Genomic DNA, 27,929 nt, shown 5'->3' with positions numbered 1-27,929 from the left:
GCAAATTTCAAGGACGTATATAATTCAGCATTGTTAGCTGTACATTAGCTCCTCAGAACTCATTCATCTTCTGACTGAAAGTTTGTAACCTTTGACCAACGTTTCCTCATTTCTTTCACCCCCTACCCCTGGCAACCACAATTCGACTGTTTCTATGAGTGACTTTTTTAGATTCCACATATAAGTGAGATCATGCAGTATTTGTCTTTCTCTGCCTGTCTTATTTCATTCAGCCTCATGCCCTCAAGGTTGATCCATGTTGTCAAAAATGGCAGGATTTCCTTCTTTTTATGGTTGAATAGTATTCTATTGTATATATATATATATATATATATATATGTACTACATGATGGACACTTAGGTGGTTTACATGTCTTGGCTTTTGTGAATAAGGCTGCAATGAATGCAGGGGTGCAGATATCTCTTCCAGATAGTGATTTCTTTCACATTAGCTATACTGACCATGTGCTGGGCACTATATTAAGCATTTTACATCAAACACTTGTTAAAAATCAACAATGAAAAGCAAAAGAGGTTTCATAAGAAAACCCTCTCAAATATTTTAAAACAGCAAGTTTGTCTCTATTTAGAATGGTTTGAAGTTTTGTCTAAAGACAGGAAGTCAGAATGGATAAATGACATGAGTCCTTCCCAAGTTTATTCATTAGGAGTAAGTTCAGCTGTGAGTGACAGAAAATCAAAAACAACAAGAATCAATGAAGACAGAAGTTCAGGGAATTCCCTGGTGGTCTAGTGGTTAGGGCTCAGCACTTTCACTCCTGGTGCCCTGGTTCGATCTCTGGTTGGGGAACTAGGATCCCACAAGCCACGAGGCATGGCCAAAAATTAAAAATAAAAATAAGAGGTTTTTTTAAAAATAAAAAGACAAAGTTCGTTTAGCTCTTGTAGGAAAGAGACCCAGAGGTAATATGTCAGAAGCCCAGGCTCCTTTTGTCTTTGTAGCTCTGTTATCCTCAAAGTGAGGTATTCACCTCGTGGTGCGGGATGGCTGCTCCACCTCCAACCATCCTGTTCACATTCTAGCTGGCAGAAAGGGGTGGGGGATTGGACATAGCAGAGGACACTCCACTTCATTTAAGGACACACTAAGAAGTTGCACACACCACTTCTGCTCACATCCCATTGGCCAGCACTTAGTCACATGGCTGCTGTGCCTAGCTGCAAGGGAGGCTGGGAAATGTAGTCATGGTTCTGGGTAACCATGTGCCCAGCTAAAGTACTTAGAGGTATAGTAGTATCCTACTCTAAAGGAAGAAGGGGAGAATGGGTGTTGGGAGACAATTAGCAGTATCTGCCACATCAAACTGGAAAGAGTTTCTTCTCTACTCTTCCTCTACTCTCGTCCCTTGTCTCCATCCTCTTTGCTGCTATCTCTGCCTCAGTTAAAGCCCTTATCATATGTGACCTAACTGCTCCAGTGACCAGCTCACTGGTCCCCCTGCCTTCATCTACACACATCCCCTGCTCTCCTTAAACCAGCCAGCATTCTGCTGCCATAGGATCTTTCTCTGACATTAATCAGATCGTTTTGAATCTCCCTAAGTATAAAACCCAAAGTCCCCAGCAGGGCATGCAAGGCCTGCCAGACCTCGTCCATCTCTTTGATCTCTGGTCTTGCCATGGTCTCAACTCCTTACACCTTGATTCAGTCACACAGACTGATCTACAGCTTCCCAATGGTGCCACATACTCTTCTCTTCGCAGTTACTCTGCTGGAGCTCATGTAGCCTAATGCAAGGCTGACTTAGAGACTCTGCTCAGACACGGCCTCTTCTGGTCCTCTCCCCACCACTGGCCTGTCTGTGCCCCATCCTGTGCTTCCATGGCCCCCATCAGAACATTTACCACACTGCACTTAAAATGTACGTTTGCTTGTCATCGCCAAATTTTGTCTCCCTAAAAGCAGGACTTATATTTAGTTCAAGAAAGTTTTCCTGGATGTCTACTACATGTTATCTGCTATGCTAAATAAGCAGCCTGCCGCACAAAGATAAAGACTGGCATAAGCATTTGCTGTTTTTCATGTCCAGAATACACTGAACTTCTTACACCATTGCACCCAACTCTCCTCTGGAGAACCAGGGACTCAGACTTCACCCCCAGATTCAGAGCTGGGCACGTACTAGTGGAGGACACTCAAGAAGTCTTTGGAAAAGTCTCACATGGTGAGAAACTGAGGCCTCCTGCCAATAGCCATGTGTGTGAGCCATTTAGGAAGAAGATTCTCCAGCCCCAATCATGCCTTAGATGACTATAGTCCCTGCCAACATCCTGATCAAAACTTCATGAGACACCCTGAGCCAGAAACACCCAGCCAAGCCACTATCAAATTCCCAATCTAGGGCTTCCCTGGTGGCGCAGTGGTTGAGAGTCCGCCTGCCGATGCAGGGGACATGGGTTCGTGCCCCGGTCCGGGAAGATCCCACATGCCGCGGAGCGGCTGGGCCCGTGGGCCATGGTCGCTGGGCCTGCGCGTCTGGAGCCTGTGTTCCGCAACGGGAGAGGCCACAACAGGGAGAGGCCCGCGTACCAAAAAAAAAAAAAAAGGAATTCCCAATCCACAGAAACTATGAGATAATATTAATTTTTGTAAGTCACTCATTTTGGGGTAATTCATTACATAAACATTGATAATAAATGCCGTCATGTTCATTTGATTTCTAGTTTTCCAGGAGAAGAAAATGAAAACTCAATGAAATAAATTTGTGTTAAATTAAAACTACACAAAGAATGTTTCTCAGCCTTATTGTATCCAACCAGAAAACTGGCTTTACACTTCCTGTTGGCCTAAAACATAACACTGGTCTTTGAGTTTTGACCCCCTAGTATTTTGAAGACTTGATGAGAAACAAATGAGCAAACTAATAAAACACACCTTAACTCCACAACTTTATTCTCTAGCAAAAAAGTGATTTTAGATGTAAAGAAATGAGTTTCTCTCAGCACCACTGAAATGTTTCACAGAATACTGAAATGGAATCACAGCCGTGTCACACTGCGTTGGGGAGCGCCACTGCAGTACCTCCCACTCTTACAGCCATGGAATGTTGAAATTATGGAATCGGTCTCTGTTCCTTGAAGAATGCAATTTAAGAGAAATGTTTAGTAAAGCAGTGGGTGATGGAGTTGGCTCCCAGACTGACCAACTTAAAGGAACAGAGATCTCCTTTAGCTTCACCCTCCCACTTGTCCCAGGGTTACCCATCACTTCCACTCAAGTGATGAGAAATAAATGAGAAAAAAAATTTCTCAATATCTTTCTCTAATTTTTCTCCCTGCTTTGTAACAGAACCCTATTCATGACATAGCTTTCCTAAACTGAATGTACTCTGCCTGGGTAGATATAACTAAACTAAGAGAGTCATCTACTAGTTGTCAGGCGTTGGTATGGGAGGGAGAAGCAAGTGGGTAGGAAAGAAAATGTTAACTGACATCACTCTCATACAGTGGTTCTCAAAGTATTCTTCCTGGGGCTTCCCTGGTGGTGCAGTGGTTGGGAGTCCGCCTGCCGATGCAGGGGACACGGATTCATGCCCCGGTCCGGGAAGATCCCACATGCCGCGTTGTGGCAGGGTCCGTGAGCCATGGCCGCTGAGCCTGCGCGTCCGGAGCCTGTGCTCCGCAACGGGAGAGGCCACAGCAGTGAGAGGCCCGCGTACCGCAAAAAAAAAAAAAAAAAAAAAAAGATTAAAAGATTCTTTCTGGACCAGCATCATTAGCATCATCAGATTACTTGCTAGAAATGCAAATTTTCAGACCCCACCACAGACCTACCGAATCAGGAAGTCTGGGCATGGAGCCCAAAGAGCTGTGCGATCACAAACTCACCAGGTGATTCTGATGCATGCATTATAGCCATGGGTCTCAAACTTTGATGCACATTAGAATCACCTATTGAGATTTAACCAATCCTAATACTCAGACCAACTTAGTCAAAATCCCAGCCTGTGGAATGGAGCCATGAGTATTCTTTTAGAGAAAAAAAAATTTAGAACAGGTTTTAGGGTTGCAGCAAAACGGAGAAGAAGGTAACGATTTCTCGTATACTCCCTGCCCCAAAATACGTAGCCTCCCGTATTATTAGCATCCCCCACCAGAGTGGTACATTGTTACAACTGATGAACCTGCTGTGACACATCATTATGACCTAACGTCCATAGTCTACATTAGGATTCAATCTTTGTGTTGTACGTGCTAGGTGTTTGGACAAACATATAATGACATGTATCCGTCATTACAGCATAATATAGAGGAGTTTCACTGCCCCCAAATCCTCTGTGCTCTGCCCATTCATCCTTCCCCTCAACTGGCAACCACTGGTCTTTTTACTGTCTCCATAGTTTTACTTTTTCCAGGATGTCATATAGTTGGAGTCATACAGTATGTAGCCTTTTCAAATGGGCCTGTTGCACTCAGTAATATGCACTAAAGATTCCTCTATGTCTCTTTATAGCTTGACAGCTCATTTCTTTATAACACTGAATAATATTCCATCATGTGGGTGCACCACAGTTTATTTATCCACTCATTTACTGAAGGACAGCTTGGTTGCTTCCAAGTTTTGGAAATTATGAATCAAGCTGCTGTAAACATCCATGTGCAGGGTTTTGTGTAGATATAAGTTTTCAATCCCTTGGGTAAATGCCAAGGGTCACAATTGCTGGGTTGCATGGTAAAAGTAGATTTTGTTTTATAAGAAACTACCAAGCTGTCTTCCAAAGTGGCCGTCCTATTTTGCATTCTCACCACTGATGAATGAGAGTTCCTATTGCTCCACATCCTCACCAACATCTTGTGCTGTCTGTGTTCCACATTTTGGTCATCCTGATAGGTGTGTAGTGGTATCTCATTGTTATTTTCATTTGCATTTCCCTGATGACATTTTCCACAGCATTTGCTCACTTCGTGTCTCTCACATTTTGGTAATTCTCACAACATTTCAAACTTTTCCATTATTATATTTGTTATTGGGGATCAGTTACCTTTGGTGTTACTACTGTTGTTGTTTTGGGGTACCACAAAGCGTGGCCATAATAAGACAGTGAACTTAATAAAAAAAAAAAAAAAAAACTAGCCTTCTTGCACCAAACAGTTAGCCAACTTGTGAATGTAAAGGAAAAGTTCTTGAAGGAAATTAAAAGTGATGCTTCAGTGAACACTCGAATGATAAGAAAGTAAACAGCCTTATTGCTGACATGGAGAAAGTTTTACTGGTGTGAATAAAAGATCAAACCAGCCACAACATTTCCTTAAGCCAAAACCTAATTCAGAGCAAGGCCCTAACTCTCTTCCTTTCTATGAAGGCCGAGAGACGTGAAGAAGCTGCAGAACAAACGTCTGAAGCTGGTTGGTTCACGAGGTTCAAGGAAAGATGCCAGCTCCAAAACATAAAAGTACAAGGTGAAGCGGCAAGTGCTGATGTAGAAGCTGCAGCGAGTTACCCAGAAGATCTAACCGAGATAATTCATGAAGGTGGCTACACTAAACAACAGGTTTTCAATGCAGATGAAAGAGCCGTCTATTGGAAGAAGATGCCATCTAGGACTCGCATAGCTCGACAGAAGTCAATGCCTCGCTTAAAACTTCAAACGGCAGGCTGACTCTCTTATTAGGGGCAAATACAGCTGGTGGCTTGAAGTTCAAGCCAATGCTCACTTACCACTGAGAAGTCCTGGGGCCCTTAATAATTATGCTATATCTATTCTGCCTGTGCTAAATGGAATAACAAAGCCTGGATGACAGCACATCTGTTTACAACAAGATTTACTGAATATTTTAAGCCCACTGTTGAGAATTACAGCTTAGGAAAAAAGATTCTCTTCCAAATATTACTGCTCATTAATGCACCTGGTCACCCAAGAGGTCTGATGGAGATGTACAGTGAGATTCAAGTTGTTTTCATGCCTGCAAACACAACATCCATTCCGTAGCCCATCAAGGATCATCTGATCAAGGAGTCATTTTTACTTTCCAGTCTTATTATTTAAGAAACACATTTTGTAAGTCTATAGCTGCCATAGACTGTGATTCCTCTGATTGATATGGGAAAAGTAAATTGAAAATCTTTTGGAAAGGATTCACCATTCTAGATGTCATTAAGAACATTCATGATTCATGGGAAGAGGTCAAAATATCAACATTAACAGGAGTTTGGAAGAAGTTGATTCCAACCCTCATGGATGACTTTGAGGGGTTGAAGACCTAATTGCAGATGTGGTGGAAACAGCAGCAGAACTAGTATTAGAAGTGGAGTCTGGGGGGGGACTTCCCTGGTGGTCCAGTGGTTAAGAATCCGTCTTGCAATGCAGGGGACACCGGTTCCATCCCTGGTCAGGGAACTAAGATCCCACATGACTCGGGGCAACTAAGCCTGCGTGCCATAACTACTGAGCCATAACTACTGAGCACATGAGCCACAACTAGAAAGACCTCATGCCACAACTACAGAGCCCACACGCTCTAGACCCCACGCACCACAACTAGAGAGAAGCCCGCACACCGCTACGAAGAGCCCGCGTGCCGCAGCTAAGACCTGACACAGCCAAGAAATAAAATAAATAAATAAAATAAATATTTTTTAAAAGAAGAAGTGGAGTCTGAAGATGCAACTGAATTGCTGCAATCTCATGATAAAACTTTCACGGATGAGGAGTTGTTTCTTATGGATGAGCACAGAAAGTGGTTTCTTGAGATGGAATCTACTCTTGGTGAAGACGCTATGAAGATAGCTGAAATAACAAAGGATTCAGGATATTACATAAACTTAGTCGATAAAGCAGCACCAGGGTTTGAAAGGACTGACTCCAATTTTGAAAGCAGTTCTGCCGTTGGTAAAATAGTATCAAACAGCATCGCACGTTACAGAGAAATCATTCGTGAAAGGAACAGTCAATCAATGCAGCACACTTCATTACTGTCTTATTTTAAGAAATCGCCACAGCCAACCCAGCCTTCAGCAACCACCATCCTGACCAGTCAGGTGCCGTCAACATCCAGGCAAGAGCCTCCACCTGCAGAAAGATTACAACCCTCTGAAGGCTCAGATGATGGTTAACATTTTTTAGCATTAAAGTTTTTTGTTTGTTTGTTTTTGTTTTTTGCGGTACGCAGGCCTCTCACTGTTGTGGCCTCTCCCGTTGCGGAGCACAGGCTCCGGACGTGCAGGCTCAGCGGCCATGGCTCACGGGCCCAGCCGCTCCGCGGCATGTGGGATCTTCCCGGACCGGGGCACGAACCTGTGTCCCCTGCATCGGCAGGCGGACTCTCAACCACTGCGCCACCAGGAAAGCCCAGCATTAAAGTATTTTTAAATTAAGGTATGTATATTGATTTTTTTAAGACATGCTATTGCATATGAACTTAATAGACTACAGTACCACATAAACATAATTTTATTTGCACTAGGAAACCAAAAAACTCATGTGACACTTTACTGTGGTGGTCTGGAACTGAATACCTTCGAGGTATGCCTGTAATCTAATGAATTGAACCCAACCTTCCTTTCAAGAACAAACACCTCTCCTTTTGCTTCAGGCTGGATGGTTCAGCTTTGGCTATTTCACAGAGAGTAGAGTAGGACTTCTGAAAGGAGTTTGATATCATCCACATATTATACAAAAGTCTACCCACATAACTGGTATGAATCTCATTCAGTGTTACAGCTGACTCCAGACTCCATCCCGCCGGGCTGGCAGAAAATGTAACGCAGGTCATTCCTGGGGCTCTCACTCACCTTCCTAGGGGAGTATCAAGCTTTGGGTCTTAACACGATGCCAAAGTTTCTCTCATTCCAGCCCACATGAGCTCTTGGATCTGTGGCTTCCATGCCAAGCATGGTGTCCCCACCAGTACTCCACTCAGCCAGGCCCTGAGGGGCTCTGCCCTCCTCCACACCTGGCACAAGCAGGGGTCTCCCCGACTGGAAGAATCTGCCAGTGCCCTTCCTACCCGACCAAAGAATGCATCCCGCATCCCACCACGTGCTTGAATGGGAGACTATAAAGGGGAAAATAAGGGGTGAAAAGCAAATTTCCCAAGAATCAGTCTTTCCCCCACAAAGTTTTTCCTAAAACTTACCCAAATAGAAGCATGAGAATACCAGGAAGTGAGAACCTCTAATTGCACACTTAAACAACCACCTTTAATATTCTAATAAAAATATTGGTTGTTGCTCCCTTCAAAAAAGGTTTTTTTTTTCTTTCTTTCTTTTATTAATCAAGGTTTGACAAGTTAAACTCCTTGGAAACCATTTTATTACAAGAGAAGCTAAAGAGAAAGAGAAAACGTCGAAATAAAAGTGTTTGCGCTGGAGAGGAAGGCGTCTGTGCGCCTGGGAAACCATTTCCCCTCTCCCAAAACCATCCGCCTCATAGGACTGTTGCGAGGGTTCAAGGAGAGTAAGACCATAAAACAGACAGTTCAGGCTGCACAGAACTTGATAAATCTCGTGTATGTTAATGTTGTTGTTATTACTGCGTGTGGATGGCAACTAGAATCCATCGACACCTAACACAATTTTCCTTTCATTGTAAATGCATGCAGATTTAGAAGCAGCCTGACCATTTTGGCCAAAATTTTAAAAAGCCCTTTCCTGAGATTTTTAAAGGAACACCTAAACCCACAATCTGACCCCAAAGGCCAGAGCAAAGGGCACATCATTTGACTTCCTCCCTTCAACACAGTGGATAATCCCGGTTGTGACCTCAAATTCGGGGGCTGACAGCACTGGACGCAGAGCTCCCTAAACCACAAAACCATTTCTTCTGGCCACAGTCCATGTGGAGAGGTAGGGCCGTGCATTAAGGTTAGACGTGCAGCTATAAATCTCATGCATATTTAGCATTTGGAAACTAAAAATCTGAAAAAGAACAAACAGTGAAAGTCAGACTAGGGGCGGTCCAGTGGTTAGGACTCCGCGCTTTCACTGCCGAGGGCCCGCATTCAATCCCTGGTGGGGAACTAAGATCCCACAAGCCACGGGGCACGGCCAAAAAAAAAAAAAGTCAGACTAGCATGTCCCCTCCCCAGAAAGAAACACAACCCTACCCTGTGCCTTCCCCAAATGGGCAACTGAGAAATTAAGCTTTCTTTTTTTTTTTTGCCACAATACTTATATTTTATTCTCTCTTCTTCCTAATCGTGTGACTCCCCCCAAATATGCTGAGTTACATCCCCTATCCACCTCCTTATCTTATCAGTAGGAAAAAGATCTGATATGAAAGCGTTGAAATTAAGCTTCCTAAAGAACCAAACTATCAAGAAAGCTACACTTGAAAACTGATACTTGGCTCACGGTGTCACACTATGCCACGATACCTCTCAAGTACAGCCAAAACGACAAGCTGAGTGTAATTCTGTTAAAGTCAGGCAAGTTTAGAAAGTTTAAAATAACAGTTGAAATAGCAACAGCTATACAAACAAGTACAACTGCTTCAGTGAAACGCGACTTGCTGAGCTCTTCACTTTTTGGTTTACACCCACTGGCAGCTTACTAACTGTATGCCTGGGGGGTAAAGTAACAGCTGTAGGCACGATTCTCTTCACACACCCAGACAGGGGCTCGGGGCACATCTTGAATAATGGTCTCAGGTCCAAAGGGCATTAGTCAATAGGCACCATGTGAGTTCTCAAAAGAGTTTATGGAAAAACAGAAGCTGAGAAAACAGAAGCAGGGGGGTGCAGTAAGAGCAGAGGGGGTAGGGAAAAGAGGAGTTCTGAAAAAAGCCATCTTTGAGTGGCATACACGATAACTGAACAGTGCATATTATGCTTAAGCTAACAGTACCAACTGGCAGAGCTGGAGGCAAGTAAAATTATACCAATTTTTATTTCAAGGTAGTCATTTATTGTAGTACTTATAAATTTTGCAATCACTTAACATGTGTAAAGCTGTGTTACTGGTTTTATCTCTTTCTTTAAAGAAGTGTCACTGATGAAGTTATTGAGGATAGTGTTCCAACCCTACTTATTCCATAAGCCCTATAGTTTTTCTAAATAAAACTTTTTATGTTGAAATAACTTACAGGAAGTTGCAAAAATAACACACAGATCCCCCTATATCCTTCACCCAGCTTCTCCCAGTGGTGACATCTCATATAGCTGTAGTACAATATCAAAACAGGAAATGGACCTTAGTAGGTTATTGTTAACTATAGGCCTTCTATACATTTTCAGCATTAAAAAAAAAACTGCATTCATTCGTGTGTGTGTGTGTGTGTTAAGTGACCCCTTTTGGTGTCATACACACTCTCTCACCTCTCCTCACTACTCCTCCCTTTTCCATTCTACAAGCCAAACTAACCACTTACCTAACCTAACATCCTTATTTCCCTATTCTGAACTCCTCCCCCAGCTATTTTCAATTTATCTTGTGCTACTATATTGATGTAAACTATTTAAAAACCTTTTGGAATAAGCAGGGGAAATTATATATATATATATACACACATATATTAAAGCCCTTTATCTGGTTTATGCCTCAACACCTTTACAAAGAAGTCATTCCTTCTTGAGAGCTTCAAGGCTGGTGACCAAGTGGAGATTCAGGGAGAGCTGCGAGCTCAGAGAGGACACGGAAGCTCTGCACTGTTTCATTGCGCCTTGACCTGTGCATCTCTTCCATCTGGCTGTTCCTCAGTTATATCCTTTCATAATAAACTGATCATCTCAAGGAGTATTGGGGCTCAGGGCAGGCTGCCGCCAAATATGCCTAAGTGGCATATTAATTATTTTGCATTAAAGTTACTTAAGAAATAGCTGATACAAGAGGGACACTGACCCTCCTCCCTGTCCTCCTGAGAGCAGGAACTGAGTCTCCCATGTGAAAGGTTTCCTCCCTGCCTCTGGAGGTTAAAAGGACACCGTATCACCAGAGACACCCACTGCCTGGGCCTCAGGGAGAGCGCGGCCCAGGCTGAGGCCCCAGGCCTTCCTGGAGCAGGGGCGCCCTCCATCCACACTCGACTGCTGCACTTTGCTTTGACTAGATTTGCTCCTTCTTCCCATCAAGGTGCCTTGAACTCTTCACCAGGTCGTTCCCAGCTCCCAAGTAGGCGCCAAATCTTTCCCATGACCACACTTCGAAAACTTCAGAACAATAAGGGAATCAAAGCCTCACCACTTTCCGACCACCCCGCCCCCAACCTGCAGTTCTAAGTAGCTGTAGTGGAATTAGTCTCAGAGAAGGTCAACTCTACCAGTAGCGTCCGGGAGAGGGTAGCAGTAAGTGAGCGCACCCAAGAGCCAGAGTCCCCCACCGCTCCGGCGGCGCTTCACTCCATCTGTGTTTGCAGCTGCGCCCCAAACTGCTGGCTACTTGCATCCGCCCCATAAAATCAAAACCAACGCTTGCGAACATTAGTGCCTCTGGGAGGACCCAAGAAAGGGCGCGAGCATCACGCACAGGACTCCAGAACTCTCGGGCCCCCGACTGGCCGCGGACCCCGAGGTCCCAGGTTCTCCCTCTCTGCTTCCCCGGTGCCCCGGCGTCGCGCGGCAATCGGCCACCTCCATTGCCCCGGCGGCGGCGATGCAGGCGCGGCCTGGGGAATGGACCCGGGGGCCGCGGAGCTGGGACAGCGCCTCGCCGCCCGGCGCCCGCCGGTAACCACGCGGGGAGCGGCGCACCCGCTGCTCCGCCCGCCGGCGGGATTACAGTGTCTACTGGGCAGCTGCACCTCGACGCGCACCTGGTCACGCCCCCGCCGAGGCCCGCGCGAGTCGCAGCCGGGCAGCCGCTGGCCGCCTCCGAGCAGTTCAAACCGGCCGCGCCCCGGACAAGCGCGGACCTGGGTCGCTAGGCTGTGCTCCCAAGGCCACCGGCACGAGGTGTGACGCCCTCCGGGGGTCCCGCGGAGGCGACAAGGAGGGGCGGGGCCCGCGACCCTGTGAAGCCGTCTGGGGGAGCGCGGGGCTCTCTGAAGCCCAGGAGGAAAGGAAGAAGCAAACGGCAGACGCGGAAACCTGAGACCCAGACGCTCCGGGATGCAGGCAGGAAAGCGGCAGTCTGCGACGGGGATGTCGGAGCTCCCAGACACTAGGACGTGACTCCGCCCCCCGATCCTCAGCAACCAATCCGCTCCCCTCGATTGGCGGCGGGCCCCGCCCCCTGTCCATTCGCTTCCTGGGCAATTGGCCACCGAGCCTTTGCAGTTGTTTGCTGCGGGAGGGTTAGGCTTCCCTTCACTTTGTCAACTCGGTTTCCATTAATTAGTGCCAAGCAGTATTCTCTAAATACTCGTCGATTTCAGGATGCCTCGCAGCGTTAACCAACCCGAGGGACTTGGTCTCAACACAGACCACCCACCAGGGGCGCTTGCCGGGGTGGCCATCCTTGCTGCAGTTGCCTAGATTCCAGGCAGAGGGCCCTTTGTGCACTGTGCAGCTGCACTCAGACGGCTCTAGCTAGAACTGCTACACTGAGATCTCACGTTAGCCTCTATCACATGGTCTCTTGGCTTCTGTTTCCTTTAATAAAGCTTACGCACCTGAGAATAATCTGGGACTGATATTGAACAGGGCTCTTAGCCTTCCCCAGTCAATAGAAATTGATCAGAGGCCAGTCAAGAAATTCAGACAACGCTTTATTGGGGACCCTGCTGCACCAAGGAGAAGCAATAACAAGTAAGGTTCCCTTGCTCACTCCCTGAGGGCGGCGAGCTGCTTCCTTACATGGGGTGATGGTAGGGGTGTGTCCAGGGGTCGGGCCAGAGCGATGACTCAAGTGTTTTGCCCACCCCTTTGGTGGTGGTGTGTGCAGGGGGCATGTGCAGTAGTACCCTGCTTTTGTTCCGGGTCTTCATAAGTGGCAGTTAGTTTGCGGTTTTTTTGTCTTTTTGTATTTTTTGCTCATAATTCGTCCCAACTGTGCATGCACATAGTTATTTTTAGTCCCTTATAGTTTCTTTGTATCAATATTTTGTAGCTGGAGGAGACGTTTGTCCAGGTACAGGCACTGCAGCAGTGCAGCAAAGGGTCCCAGGTCCCAGCCTGTGTCAACCTCTTGGGCGGAGGTTGCTGCTCAGTTCTTTCTGCCAAAGAGGTCCCCATCTCCTAGATCTCCCATTCCCATAAATCTGAGATAAATGCCAGAAGCCAGCCAAGAGAGCAAATCTAGCTTTAAATCCCAGTTACAACATTTACTTGCTGTATGAACATTATCTGTAAAATGGACATAATAATACTAATTATTCTATAGAGTTGTTAAAGAATTAAATGAAAGAATTATGTCAAAGCATATAGTATAGTGACTAGTACAAAGTAAATGCTCAATAAATGTTTATTGTTACTAAATATGGCCAGTGGCCTAGTCCAAAAATTCAAGCTAGGCCAGGTTCCCTCTCTCAGAAACTTGAAATGAATCTAATAGATCAAGGCAATTAAAAAATTGGAGTTGAAGCTGAAATGATGCCATGACCCAGATTTAGGAATGGGCCAAGCCAAAGGAATAAAAAAGCAGGAAATGAGTAAGCATAGGTAACTAACTGTTACGAGAACAGAGGAGATGCAGTGAGATGCAGATGTCTGGTGAGGGACCATGCAGCAAATGAGAGACACTGGTTAACTAACTGTTAAGAGAACAGAGGAGATGCAGTGAGATGCAGATGTCTGGTGAGGGACCATGCAGCAAATGAGAGACACTGGTTACTTAAGAGGTCTTGGCTCCTGATATTTATTTCCACAATGAAACTCCTCCCTCCTTAACTTTTTTTTTTTTTTTTTCCCGGTACCCAGGCCTCTCACTGTTGTGGTCTCTCCCGTTGTGGAGCACAGGCTCCAGACGCGCAGGCTCAGCGGCCATGGCTCACGGGCCCAGCCGCTCCATGGCATGTGGGATCTTCCCGGACTGGGGCACGAACCCGTGTCCCCTGCATCGGCAGGCGGACTCTCAACCACTGCGCCACCAGGGAAGACCCCTCCTTAACTTTTAAGGTACGTTAACTTCTGCTCTTTGCAAGTGGAAGCGTTTAACTAGAGGATTCCCCAGTTGTGATTGGAACAAAATGACATGACATCACTTTGTTTCTCTGCTTCCATCTGGATTAAGTTAGCAACTATAAAACAGGAGTTTCCAGCTGGTTCTCTGCTCCAGGGAAGCAGGTAGTGATGAAAAGAAACCAGACCCTAACTCTGGTCATATATACATGTTTCATGTGACTAAAGCAGGATTAATTTCAGAGCTGGTCCTATAAATAAAGTATGACCATGAAAATTCTTTGCATTTCACCATTAAAGATGACTCAAAATTCAAATCCAATCATATAAGGTAATAATAGAATGGCTGAGATTTGTTTATATTAATGCTCACTGAGTAGGGGTAAAAAAGGATCTCAAATTTTTAAAATATTATATATGTCTATCATTTTTTTTGCTTATAAAAATTATAAGTCCTTAGAATCATGTAAATATATATTGCTAGTTACTTGGTCCAATATACTTATATTTTATTTAATAAGCTCATCCTGAGGGCTGTTTTTTTCTCCCCCTTAGGGCTAACTCTTGAAGAATTAATTTCTAATGCAACACTTAATGCTTTTTAAAAGACAATACTGTATAGGAGCTGTGAAAGTGCTTACATTGCTATGTATTAGGAACTGGACAAAAAATGTGAGAAAATAATAGTAAATAATAATAAATTACATTTACAAAACACTAGCTATGTAGCAAGAACTTAAAATGCTTTACTTAAAATCTGATTTTTATTTCTCACCACTTACCCTACAGGGTAAACATTATCCTCATTTCATTGTACTTTGTCACTGTGGTTATGAAATCCACTAAATAGTATTATAACTGAATATTTGCATCAATTACTTGAGCCTATTTTTTCATTTATATAGGACATTTATCAGACTGACAAATAGCCATTCCCGCATTCAATAGCTCTAGCCCCAAGTTTTCAGCTAAGCAATAGTTCTATTAATTCTATTTCTTTAACAATGATACTATCAAGAGAGAAAGTTGATTAGTAGCTACTGTAAATGACCTGCTACATTTTTCTCCAGTCCTTAATAGCCTTAAAGTTTACATATACACTCCCACAGTTGGAATGGCAGCGTGAGGAGCCCCCATGAAAAAACCTAACTGGTGACAATGATTTTTTAAAAAAACAACCACTTAAAAATCTCTGGAGGGCTTCCCTGGTGGCGCAGTGGTTGAGAGTCCGCCTGCCAATGCAGGGAACACGGGTTCGTGCCGCGGTCTGGGAAGATCCCACATGCCGCGGAGCGGCTGGGCCCATGAGCCATGGCCGCTGAGCCTGCGCGTCCGGAGCCTGTGCTCCGCAACGGGAGAGGCCACAACAGTGAGAGGCCCGCGTACCGCAAAAAAAAAAAAAAAAAAATATATATATATATATATATACGCATTGCTGTAGATGTGATTCAAAAGTCAACATACATAAAATCAGTTGTATTCCTCTTTGTTAAATAGCTGTACAAAGCTATTAATTTAAAATATGAAAGGGTTGTTTATGAGATATCTCACACTATAAGTATGGAATGCATATTTTTTTTGATGCTATTATTCCACTAAATACAGTGGTCAGGTGTTCAGTGTATCTCTTATAAAACTGCACATAAGGGGCTTCCCTGGTGGCGCAGTGGTTAAGAGTTCGCCTGCTAAAGCAGGGGACACGGGTTTGATCCCTGGTCCAGGAAGATCCCACATGCCGCAGAGCAACTAAGCCTGTGCACCACAACTACTGAGCCTGCGCTCTAGAGCCCGTGAGTCACAACTACTGAGCCCGCGTGCCACTACTGAAGCCCACGCACCTAGAGCCTGTGCTCTGCAGCAGGAGAAGCCACTTCGATGAGAAGCCCGCGCACCGCAACGAAGAGTAGCCCCCGCTCGCCGCAACTAGACAAAAGCCCGCGCACAGCCACAAAGACCCAGTGCAGCCAAAAAAAAAAAAAAACAAAAAAAAAAAACAAAAAAAAACTGCGCATAAGATTATACATACCAAAATTAGAATGTTGCAAATTCTAAGAGACTTCTAAATAGAAATGATTCAGAGATGCTTTTATGTTAAATTCAGCAAATATGGTTCTAAAATGCTCCCCCTTCTTTTTATTACGGAAAACAAATATAATGCTTAGAAACCTTAATGGATGGAAAATGGCTGAATCAAATACATTCCTTTGCAATTTTCACAACTAATTTTATTTAAAGTATTAATTTTACACATTCCAAAACTAAATAATGAGCTATTATTTCAATAAGAAATTGTTCAATTTTACTTGCAACTTTTCAGAGGTGTAATTTTAATACATATTGGGATCTAAAACTATTAGCAAATAGCAACAATAGAGAATGTATATTTTAAAAACTGGACAAATGACATAATATATTGAGATGTAAATCAGGAAGTAGTTATTTGCTTTACAATAGGTTCATGAATACACAGAATAGTTTATAATATATGCCCTTTAAATATTCATGCATTTAAAATAAATTTACCAAGAAATTGATTTACATACAACTTTTAGAAACCCCAACAATTTTATAAAGAGAGACACTACTTTTACCCACAAAAGGCAACAAAATGTTTTAACAGTTCAAAAATAGAAAGGGCCAAAAACCAATTGATTTCTCCAAAACAACAAAGTTTAATAAGATGGCTATTCACTGTTCCTTTCAAGAAATTAACAGCCTATTTTTTTAAAGCATATTTTTCAGCCCCAACTTGTAACCCACTTTGACCTCCATTTCTACTTCTCCTTGAATCAATCTAGACTGTACGGAAGTGTCATAACATTAGGCTTTTAGCAATTTGGGTTAATGTCCTGAAAAAACATGCTGTGTATATACTCAGAAAGTAATGAAGAACAAAATTTAGAAGTGCAATGCATACTCCATAGGCTGTAAAACCCTACCAGTCTAACAAAAAGCACCGACACACAGATGCCAAAGTTAGAGAAAATGTAAACCAGCAGTCAATATCATACACCTTATCAAGTTTTACTTATTCTATTGTTTGGCATTTGAGAAGCTAAATAAATTAATTTAGCAGGCTAGAAATCCCATCACTACCCTTAACAAAGATTTGCTTACCAATGAATTAAAGTTAATAGTGAAAATAGCATAGTGAGGATTCTTTCTCTGTGCTTAATGATAAGGAAAAAGTTACCAAACTTTTCTTATGAAAAAGTAAGAAATGGATAATTTTTTTTTTGAAAATAAAAAGTAAACTTTTATTTACTTTTAACCTTCTTATTTTAACCTCCTTATTAAGGCACTTATTTCAATAGTTTTGCAACATCAAGGGCAAAGTATTTATGTTTTGTATTTCTTTGAGAAATTCCTTCTACCCCAAACCCATAAACTCTGCCCCTTTCACAGTAGGTCTTTATTGTCATACCTAACAACGGTAAGTTACCCAAATGGAATTACTTGCAGAATTCTTAATCATTTGTTAGTCTACAAATAAGGAAATTAATTAAATGCTCCTGAAAGTTTTCTAGCACTATTGTTTTAACTACAGCTAAAATAGAAGCAAATAAACTTATCTTTCATACTCAGTATTATAATTTCTATAATAAAGTTCACATTTTTCTTTTCAACTGATGCTGAGTGAAAACTTCATTATTTAAAAAATTCAATTAAAAACGGATCCAAATCTATTTTATTTAAGAAATAAGTTGACAGAAGCAAAAGCAACTTACTAATACGTCAAAAACAAAAAACATACAACAATCAAAACTAAATCAGCATATGTGATCATGAAGTAAATCAATAAAAATTCTATTAAATATCTCATGCTACATAGAAAGTAGGTTGTTCTATTTCCCTTTCAAAATATGCGAGCTGGGCTTCCCTGGTGGCGCAGTGGTTGCGAGTCCGCCTGCCGATGCAGGGGACACGGGTTCGTGCCCCGGTCCGGGAGGATCCCACATGCCGCGGAGCGGTTGGGCCCGTGAGCCATGGCCGCTGAGCCTGCGCATCTGGAGCCTGTGCTCCGCAACCGGAGAGACCACAACAGTGAGAGGCCCGCGTACCGCAAAAAAAAAAAAAAAAAATATGCAAGCTGACTTTTAAATTACATTGTTTTACATGCTCCCTCTAATTGTAAGTACTACCATGTGACTATTCACTGTGTACTTAGGTAACTATGGTAATATTTTCGTAAGGCTTGAAGCTAAATACTAGTGACTCACTATTAAGATGTACAGAGAACCTGAAATAACCTGCCTGTAGCTATCTTAATATAATTGTTAAAAGTTATATAAAAACGTGAAATAAGAACCAATAAAACTAACGCACCAGACATATGACACTGCCATCAAACAATATTTAAGCTCCAAAAGAACAAAACATCTTAGAGCTAATCTAAGAATGCATGTGCTTTTGTACTTTTAAAATATATATTACAGAAAATAAAGAAAATGGAAAGATGTTCCTTTCTAACGTAGTAATTCAGAGTAATGAAATTGCAATTTTTACAGCACTCTAACAAGTGAAAAAATTTTAAATCTGTTCACTTAACAGGTGTATAAGGTAAAACTGAATATGTATCCCATCTTATTAAAATGATACATCCATCCTGAATCTCTTTATAAGGCCAAATTAATCATTTAGAATTTCTTTTAATTAATAATTAAAAATATGAAAACATTTAACTTAAAGGAACATAACAGATTGTGGAACTGTGCTCTGAATTTTATTATAATTGTCATTTTGTTCTTAATGTTTAAGACTGTATCATCGTTTCATAAATAACAGCACTTGTGTTTTATCATAAATACACCTCTATGCAGAGGTATGTTAAACAGCATCTGCACATATCTCCAGAAATTGTTGCTCACTTTAGTTGCTCATATCCTCATTCTGATAAAGATTTAATTTTTTACTTAATACTTCAATAGAAAACATGTGAATAGAGTATATACTCCATATCCATATTTTTTAAAAACCTAAACAACATACTTTTATTTTTAAATTTTGAACATTCTTTTAAATGTCTGTTTTAAAAAATACATAGGTGGGCTTCCCTGGTGGCGCAGTGGTTGAGAGTCTGCCTGCCGATGCAGGGGACACGGGTTCATGCCCCAGTCCGGGAAGATCCCACACGCCACGGAGCGGCGGGGCCCGTGAGCCATGGCCGCTGAGCCTGAACGTCCGGAGCCTGTGTGCCACAATGGGAGAGGCCACAACAGTGAGAGGCCCGCGTACCGCAAAAAAAACCAACCAACCAACCAAAAAAAAAAACCATAGGTAACAAGAGTTACTGTTTTATCATGATTAAATTGGTATCAAATTTATGGGCATAAGTGAAAAAACTAACCACTTAATAGTCATAAAGTGATGAAATGCAATATCATACACTGTATATTACTAAGAAAGTGCTCATTTACATAAGCAGCAGATGAGGAGAGCAGTATCATGGAAAATCTGGATATATCTTTATGTATATCCTTAAAAATCACTTTCCTTTATATAATTTCCGTTTTAATTTAAATGCCACAAATTTTCAGTGAACATTTAAATTAGTTTTTTATTGTAATATTTCAGTTCTATTATACACCATGAAATACCTTCAGAAACTTCCTTGAGGGAAAGAATAATTCTTTCCTTCTATAATTATATCACATTAATTATTTATTAAATCTTATATTTGAGATATATACTCTGACCTTGAAAATATTCAAATTCAAGACTAATGTTATGATGGAATGAAGATTTATGAGGAAAATTTTACAATCGTTTAGAAGGTAAAATCTTTAAAGACCATGTAGCAGTAAGGAAGACACCTGGCTGGAATGACGCAGAGTGGCAGATTTGACATTTTACCAAAGGACAGTAATGTTTGATCTTCTTTCCCCCACAGAATTCTAGATCCAGTTAACAGCAGGAGGGGAGAAGCAGCAGCAACATTTCAAATGTCCACACTCTGATTTCCAAAAGACACCACATAAGTAGAAGAAAATTGCATTTTACTTCAGGTGGTATAAGTCTTTGAAGTGAAGGCTCTGCTATTTTTCAAGACTGAAAGGATATCACAGTGTTGATTTTATACACAAAGTAGGATCTGTTCCAGTACACTCTAGTGAAGTAATTCACATAAGGAGAATAGTTAATTTTGACCTCATGACAAAATCTTCCATGTTTTGAGTAGGTTATCTTGTCACCTTCTTCACAAACCACCTATCAAACGATATGAAACAAAATATTAAAAAGCTTATTAAGCTTACAGGAGAAATGCAATCAATGTACAAGTGATGATATTTATATGAAGAAATATATTATTGCTAAACATGGACTATCTCACATTGGTTAGCAAACATCTCATATTGTTCAGCAAATAAAAGCCTCTTCATAAGAGTTACCATGTCCACTAAATTCTTGAGCTTCCCATTGAGATTGAGAAATCAGTATAAAGTGTTTTCCAACTTTTAAAAGATTTAATCCTAAAATTTAGAAGGCTATGTCTCCATAGTCTACTATCATTCCTCTGAAGAACCTTATCATGGAGCCTGCCAAGGCTGAGAAATGGACATATACTCTTAATGTATATTCATACTCTTCTCCTTGTGCAGGACTGACTCACATTAGTAAGCAAGTTTCTGTGACTTATCCAGTACAATCCTTTACATTTTCACCTTAATGAGGTTCACTAAGAGAGCTTAGCTAGCTTGAAGAGTTTTCTACAATAAAATACTAAATATTATTCTAATGCCTAGGAAAGATGTCAGAGAGTCAACTTTAAGAATAAAAGGATGGGGCTTCCCTGGTGGCGCAGTGGTTGAGAGTCCGCCTGCCGATGCAGGGGACACGGGTTCGTGCCCCGGTCTGGGAAGATGCCGCGGAGCGGCTGGGCCCATGAGCCATGGCCGCTGAGCCTGCACGTCCAGAGCCTGTGCTCCGCAACAGGAGAGGCCACAACAGTGAGAGGCCCATATACCGGTTAAAAAAAACAAACAAACAAACAAAAAATGCAAAGAATAAAAGGATGGATTCGCTTTAAGTCCATGCCTGGCATTACACGAAAGAAGAAGTAACCTGATCTTCAAAATGGAGCAAGAGGGTAGCCAAGAGCAGAGGATAAGGCTCTAGACAGCAGATAGCAATACAGTAGTAATTACTGAACACCTGATGTTTAATAAAATTCCATTTTGTCACCAATTAAGCCAAAGACCACAGATATCAAGTGCCAACAGAGAAAATTCAAAATACATACAGCAGAAAACAGAATAAGTTTATATTATAAGATTAAGGGGTCGTGAAGAGAGGGAAAGGTGGAAATCATAAAAACTGATTTCTCGGGACTTCCCTGGAGGTCCAATGTTTAAGACTCTGTGCTTCCACTGCAGGGGGCGTGGGTTCAATCCCTAGTTGGGGAACTAAGATCCCACATGCTGCAGAGGGTGGCCCCCCCAAAAGTACCCAACAAACTAATTTCTCACCTCCAAACTGGTCTGGGATGATTACGACAAAGAGCTAATTAATTAGGAAGGGACAGAAAAGGTCTTGGCTGCAACCTGAATAGAATATGCACTCCAAACAAGAATGACCTACTGAACTATGCCTAAGACCCTTCACCCCCAACTTTCCCAGGAGCAAAGGCACCCTTTCCAGTGCCTAATTATCAGATATACAAACACTAATTACCAGATATGCAAACTCCCCTGTCAGTCTTAGTTGCCAGGTATACAGTATACACTGTAGGCTGAGAAGTAAGAAAGCTTGGTAAAATAGCTAAAATCAATGAAAACTTAAGATACAGTTAAATCCTAACAACTAAAGTAGCTCTGAATACACTAATTTTTGTGGATAATAGGGACCCAATATACAGGACTGTGTCAATTTAGTAAGCAATTTTTCTAGATATGTATCAAATTACAAGAAATTTCTCAACATAAGAATATAACAAAACAAACGGCTACTCTTTATAATATGTTAAAATAAAATCATCATTCAAAACAAACTATCTTTTGTTTATAAATGTTGAACATGCACAAGTACAGGCAACAAATAAGGAATCGAGATATTGGTAAACTTTGTTTTGCAAAATTGCCCAACTTTTCTTTTGTACATTGAAAAAATAGTTCAAACTACTTTTATAAGCTCCCCCCCACTGTTATATAACTTTTAATTATATTCTTAGTTAAGTTCCAAAAATAAAGTTTGAAGATACTTTTGTAAGTTTAAATAAAGTCATTTTTCTCAAAAAAATTTAATTTTCCAAATGGTTACTTACGTGGCCATTTGCAATGTCTAATAAATCTTTAACCCTACAGCCTCTCACGGTTCCCACCTCATTGCAGATAGCATCTTCTACAATTAGGTAGTTAGCCTTGTAGGATGTCAGTATTTTATAAATATCCTCAGCAGATCGCTTTGAATAGATTTGATAGATCTGAAAGAATATAATTAAAACAACAACTTTAAACAACATTTAAAACTTCTGTTTATCAAAATTATACATTAAGCCTCTACTACGTTCTTAGTACTATCTGTGGAAAATAAAGATATTCACTAAGACTTGATTCCTTCCCTCAGGATGCTTATATTCATCTGCTATTGGCCACTTGTGTATCTTCTTTTGAGAAATGTCCATTCAAGTCCTTTGCCCATTTTTCCCCAGTTTTACTGAGATATAATTGACATATAACATTGTGTAAGTTTAAGGTGTACAACATGTTTATTTGATATGCTCATATGTTGCAAAATGATTAGCACCATAGCTTTAGCTAACACCTGCATCATGTTACATAATCGCCATTTCTTTTTTGGGGGAAAACATCTAAGATCTACTCTCAGCAACTTTCGAATGTACAATACGGTGTTATTAACTATAATCACCATGCTGTACATTAGATCCCTAGAGTTTATTCATCTTATAACTAGAAGTTTGTACTCTTTGACCAACATCTCATTTCTCCAACCCTCCCAACCCCTGGCAACCACAACTCTTCTGTTTCTATGAGTTCAGCCTTTTTAGATTCCATATATATGTGATATCACAGAATATTTGTCTTTTTCTATCTGACTTACTTCACTTAGCGTAATGCCCTCAAGGTTCGTCCATGTTGTTGCAAATGGCCTTTGTCCATTTTTTTAATTGGGTTGTCTTTTTATTATTGAGTTGTAATCGTTCCATTACTTTTTTTTATTACCATGTATCACAGTATTTTATACTCATTTTATATATGAGATAAAGTCAGTGAGGTTAAAATAATTTGACCCTTGTCACAAATACTGAAAGAACAGGGATGCATGCTTAAAACTCATGTCTTGATTACGTGGTGTTTTTCATTACAATTTTGCTGACCTTATTAGATAATAAGCTTTGGATCTTCTAATACGTTTTTCAGGTTTTCTGAAATGTTAACCTTGGATAACCACAAAAGTTAGGCCAGAAGTATCATATACTGTTTGTTGTGTAAATACTGAGATTTGCAACCTAGATTGGACAAGATTCCAGTCTATCTGCAGAATATTCAGCAGCTGCTTACTACATGTTACGGCTGCTGTCTATCTAGCAACTTTAGGTCCAATGTCCATTGAGATGCTAGAGATACTCATTCTGTGGAACACAGAATGTTAATAAATCAAGAGGAAGTTTCTCACTCATTTCACTTTGTTAAATAAGTTCATGTGAATGGTTCTATCTTATCCAGCTTATACTTATTTATAGTTTTTTATATATTTTTTTACTTATTTTTAAGTTTGGGGAAACTGTAACATACTACTGGGGCCTATAAAAAACACCTCTATGCAATGGCAATAACATTACTGTTAGACTAGAGTGAGGTTTCTCAACCTCAACGCTATTGACATTTTGGGCCAGATAATTCTTTGTCAGGACAGAATGGAGGCTGCTCTGTACATTGGAGGATGTTTAAGAGTATCCCTGGTCTCTACCCACTAGGTGTCTGTAGAACCCCTCCCCTAGCTGTGACAACCAAAAATGTCTCCAGACATTGCTAAATGTCCCCTGGGAGCACCATCTTCCCAGGTTTGAGAATCACTGGCCTATAATCACTGATTATAAAGATCAGTCCCATGTTATGAATTATAGACAGTGTCTAATTCAAATGGTATGGTCTCACTTATGGAGTTCAATTTGAATTTTATTTTAACAACAAGTTTATTCAGTACTTGCTATGTACTAGACACCATATAGAAAGACCAAGATTTGAAAAAAAAAATGGTTTCTATTCTCACAGCCAAGTCACATAAAACTAAAAACTCTAAAATGTTTAAATTTAATTAGAACCTAATTAGAACTCTGACCTAATTATAAGTGATTCTGAAATTCTATATTAGGACAAAGACCAATCAAAAGACAACAAAGAAAACAAAGCCATGTCAGAGTCTGTTGGTTTAAATCCACAAAAAGTAAAGTTTAGGAATATGCAGTAGTATATCTTCTAAGCAACACTACCTTTTCAACTGCAGCAAATACTAATCAGAGGCAGCTGTTGTCTCTCAGGTAAATCACTGAAAGGTAGATCTAAAGGTAGATCTCCCCCGTCTCTGACCTCTCCCCTGCTTCAACTGTTCCCTGACCTTAATTAACTCTAAAACAGATCTAAGGTTCCATTCCTGGGCTTATGAAAGGTCTCTGATGACTCCCAAATGCCTCTAGGGTAAGTCTAAATTCTTAAGCATGACCTTCCAGGTCCTCCAGAATTTGGCCTTATTTATTTTCCAGTTTCATGGCCAAACAAATTTCAAGGCTCATGTGACTTTTTTAACCTGGAATCACTGTATTCTTTTTCCAAACAAGCTTCTAGTCATCCTTCAAAGCCCAGATCAAGCAAATGCCCTTTATGAAGACTTGGATTTTTGTAGGCAGAACTGACTGCTCCTGCTTTTGAACTCCTCTCTACTCTCTGTGGTTATATGTGAATGTGTGTGCGCACATACAATTATAATTTAATAGTACATATTAATACTAGCTAACACTTAAATTTTACTGTTTCAGGCATAGTGCATTATCTTATTTAATTCTCACAACTAGGAGGTAAGAATTATTATTACTTCCAGATTCAGAAACTTGCTCAAGGTCACAAAGCTTAGAGTCTAACTTCTATATTGCTATACTTCCTCCTTAGCTTAGAGTACACTTAAAAACTATATGAAATTCTCTCCAACTGAAAAACAGAATATTTAGAACTCAGGTTCAGTTGGTCATTACCTTCAGATATGAAGTTACTATTTAAATCCATACCAAACATGCAAAATAATATATTCTCTGAAGAAGAAGCAATTAGATACCATACTAATGTTATACTAAGTTATTAATAATAGCCCATAATGAAAAATCAATCAGTGTTTTATAAGCAATAATAGAATTTTGGCTTGGAAATACAAAGTGTATAAAGACATTAACTGAAAGCCTTCCTTCAATAATTTCATTGAGAACAATGATATTCTCAAAAGAATGCTTCCCTTTATAAAATATTACACATCAGTCCCTTGAAACCTTATGGGAAATGAAATGTTTCTCCTAGAAATATATCCATACTTCCCATAAAACAAAGAACTTCATATTCTAATGTTGGCCTCTCCTGATTAAATGTATTATACAGCTTTTTTTTAAAACTAAAGCTAATTAACTCTTCTAAAATTGTCTGGATTTTCCTAGCTAACCAGGAACATATGCATCATTACAGAACTATACTAAGGAGTCAAATAAAAATGATCCAAATGTAGAATCTAAAATGCCTTACATTTTCATTTCTCTTGAGAAGATCATCATCATTGTAAAGAGGCAAGCTTGTCACCATCCATCCAGTGCATAATTTAATCACACCCATTAACTGTGGACTTCCTGCAAAAACAGCTGCGACTGGAGCTTGCCTTCTGCAAAGAACCATAAAGATTCACACACTGAAAAGGTAAGTATACTATTTAGATCACTGATTTATATCAATTCTGAAATACCAAGCAACTTAAAATGTATTGCACACTTAAGTTTCAGTGTCAGTTTTCATTTCATTTCATTTTTGGATTTATTAAAAAAAAAACTGAGCACCTATTATGTGCCAGAAACTGTTCAGACTGCTAAAGATAAATATTTTAAAAAGAGAGGTGGGAGGACAAGGTCCCTGCTTTCAAGAGGGAGCAGGGGGAGAGGATAAGCATACAGGTCAGATGGTAATAATGCTATTAAAAAAAAATGCAGGGTAATGGGAGTGACAATTCAATGCTGATACTGTGAATTCTCAAATTCGTCTTTGGCAAATATTAACCACCAGAACCCAACTCCTTCCAGATCCATCTATCCTCCTGCTCCTTCCCTACCTTTACCCATATGTCTATCTCCAGATAACACATGAAGGACTTCTCTACTCTAAATCATAATCCAAAGTCCCAGACAGATGCCACTCACAAGACAGGTCCCAAAGGGCTGCTCTTATGTCCTGACCTATTTATTACCTCCCTGTATTCAACATTCAGCATCTACCTACTATGTGCTAGTGATATTGTCAAGCTCTGAAAATAGAGAGACAGCACACAGCCACTGTCCTCAAAGAGCCCTCAGTAATGGGGAAACAAAAATGAAACAGAAAAATCACAACACAGTGACATAAATGTCCAATCATTTGATGTAAAAGGTCCAATGTTCAGGCCTTTGCTGTTTTTTAAAATATTGAGGTAAATCACACACATAGATGTGACTTTCTCTTTTGTTAATGACAACACAAGGCTATATAGTCAGTGTTCCACAAAGGTAAATACAATTCACAAAAAAGTATTAATAGGCAGTAGTTAAGGATGATCTAAAAAAATAATAATTTTTATACATACAAGAGGTGTCATTATAATAACGAGACGTTATAATAAGACCTATTATTCTCATTTCTATATACCTGTTCTATAAACCTATTCCTCATTTCTAGAAACATTTTTTGCCTTTTTTCCCCTATTATCCTGGCCTTTTCTGAGAGTGTTTCATTACTTTTTCAAGTTTTAGTTTCTTCTTCTATGTGTTTAAAAATTTTCATACTATTTCATAGTCTCTATCCATAGGGTAGACTGGTTGGAAAAACGGTTACAATGATTCTTTTCTATAGGTATGCTCTTGGAGGAAATGCTGGTCTTCGTCGTGTGACTTGTTTTGGCCAACAGGACAACAGCAAACATAATTTGAGCAGACACTTAAAACACGCTTGACCTTGAGACTTGTCCTCTCTTGCTGCTCTTGGGAACTCTACAACCACCACCTTATGAATGAGCCCAGTCTCACCTGGGCTGGATAATGAGAAGCATGTGGCTAAGTCAACTCCATGACCTCAGTGACACCTATCCAGTCTAGACATGTGAGAAAGGCCATGCCAGACTATCCAGTCCCAGATGAGCTGGCCCAGACGAGAAGAATCCTACCAATTGCTTCTACTCAGCTGACCACTGAAATGGTGCAAAATAACAAATGTTTATTGTTTGTATGCCACTAAGTTTTGTGGTAGTCCACTGTGCAGCAAAAACTGACACAAGCAAATTTTATTACCAGAAATTGCTAGAAGTCTACTTCTATTGCTTATCACAACCAACAACTGATTGTTGCTGTGTTGAACTGTTTCTTCATGTGTTTTGTAACTTTAGAGCTTATCTTCATGAAGCTTTATTTGTGAAATCCTGGGTAGCCTGGGTTGAGGATTATATCAGGCACTCCAGACCATCCCAGACCCACTTTTTATGCTAATCTCTTGATATAGGGTTTCCTGGATTAGACAAGTATAATTTCAAACTACAAACATGTGAATTCAGATGCATTGCTACAAATTCAGAGGAGACACTTTATTTCTGACCAAGAGCTGAAACCGAGGAAGATGTGCTTTCTTATCTTTCTCTACCTCTTGATGGCTATTTTGTGATAGTCCATCCTTTCACTGATGGTGTAGCCCTTTGAGGGTCCCTTAGTTATATATGTATGTTAGGGGAGGGAACGAGGTGTTTCAATT

General features: G+C 40.7%; 1 protein-coding gene across 9 annotated transcripts in view; it reads right to left on the bottom strand.

Annotated features, from left to right (window-relative positions):
• Positions 1-16,179: 16,179 nt before the first annotated feature.
• DPY19L4 (dpy-19 like 4) overlaps positions 16,180-27,929 on the bottom strand; it is a 62,336-nt gene continuing 50,586 nt past the window's right edge. For 8 of the 9 annotated variants that reach the window (XM_060287428.1, XM_030862908.2, XM_060287430.1 and 5 more), the window contains 3 exons: positions 25,695-25,827; positions 22,214-22,372; positions 16,180-20,160 (listed from right to left, as the gene is read on the bottom strand). In XM_060287428.1, the coding sequence (XP_060143411.1) occupies positions 19,996-20,160; positions 22,214-22,372; positions 25,695-25,827 (457 nt within the window). In that variant the 3' untranslated portion in view covers positions 16,180-19,995. Of the gene's footprint in view, positions 20,161-22,213; positions 22,373-25,694; positions 25,828-27,214; positions 27,376-27,929 lie in introns of those variants that run through there. The other variant, XR_009559577.1, reaches the window with a different exon arrangement.

This window comes from Globicephala melas, chromosome 17 (genome assembly GCF_963455315.2).
Source record: "Globicephala melas chromosome 17, mGloMel1.2, whole genome shotgun sequence".
Taxonomy (NCBI): Eukaryota; Metazoa; Chordata; class Mammalia; order Artiodactyla; family Delphinidae; genus Globicephala; species Globicephala melas.
The sequence above is the reverse complement of the archived record's forward strand: the minus strand, read 5'-3'. Positions and strand labels throughout refer to the sequence as shown.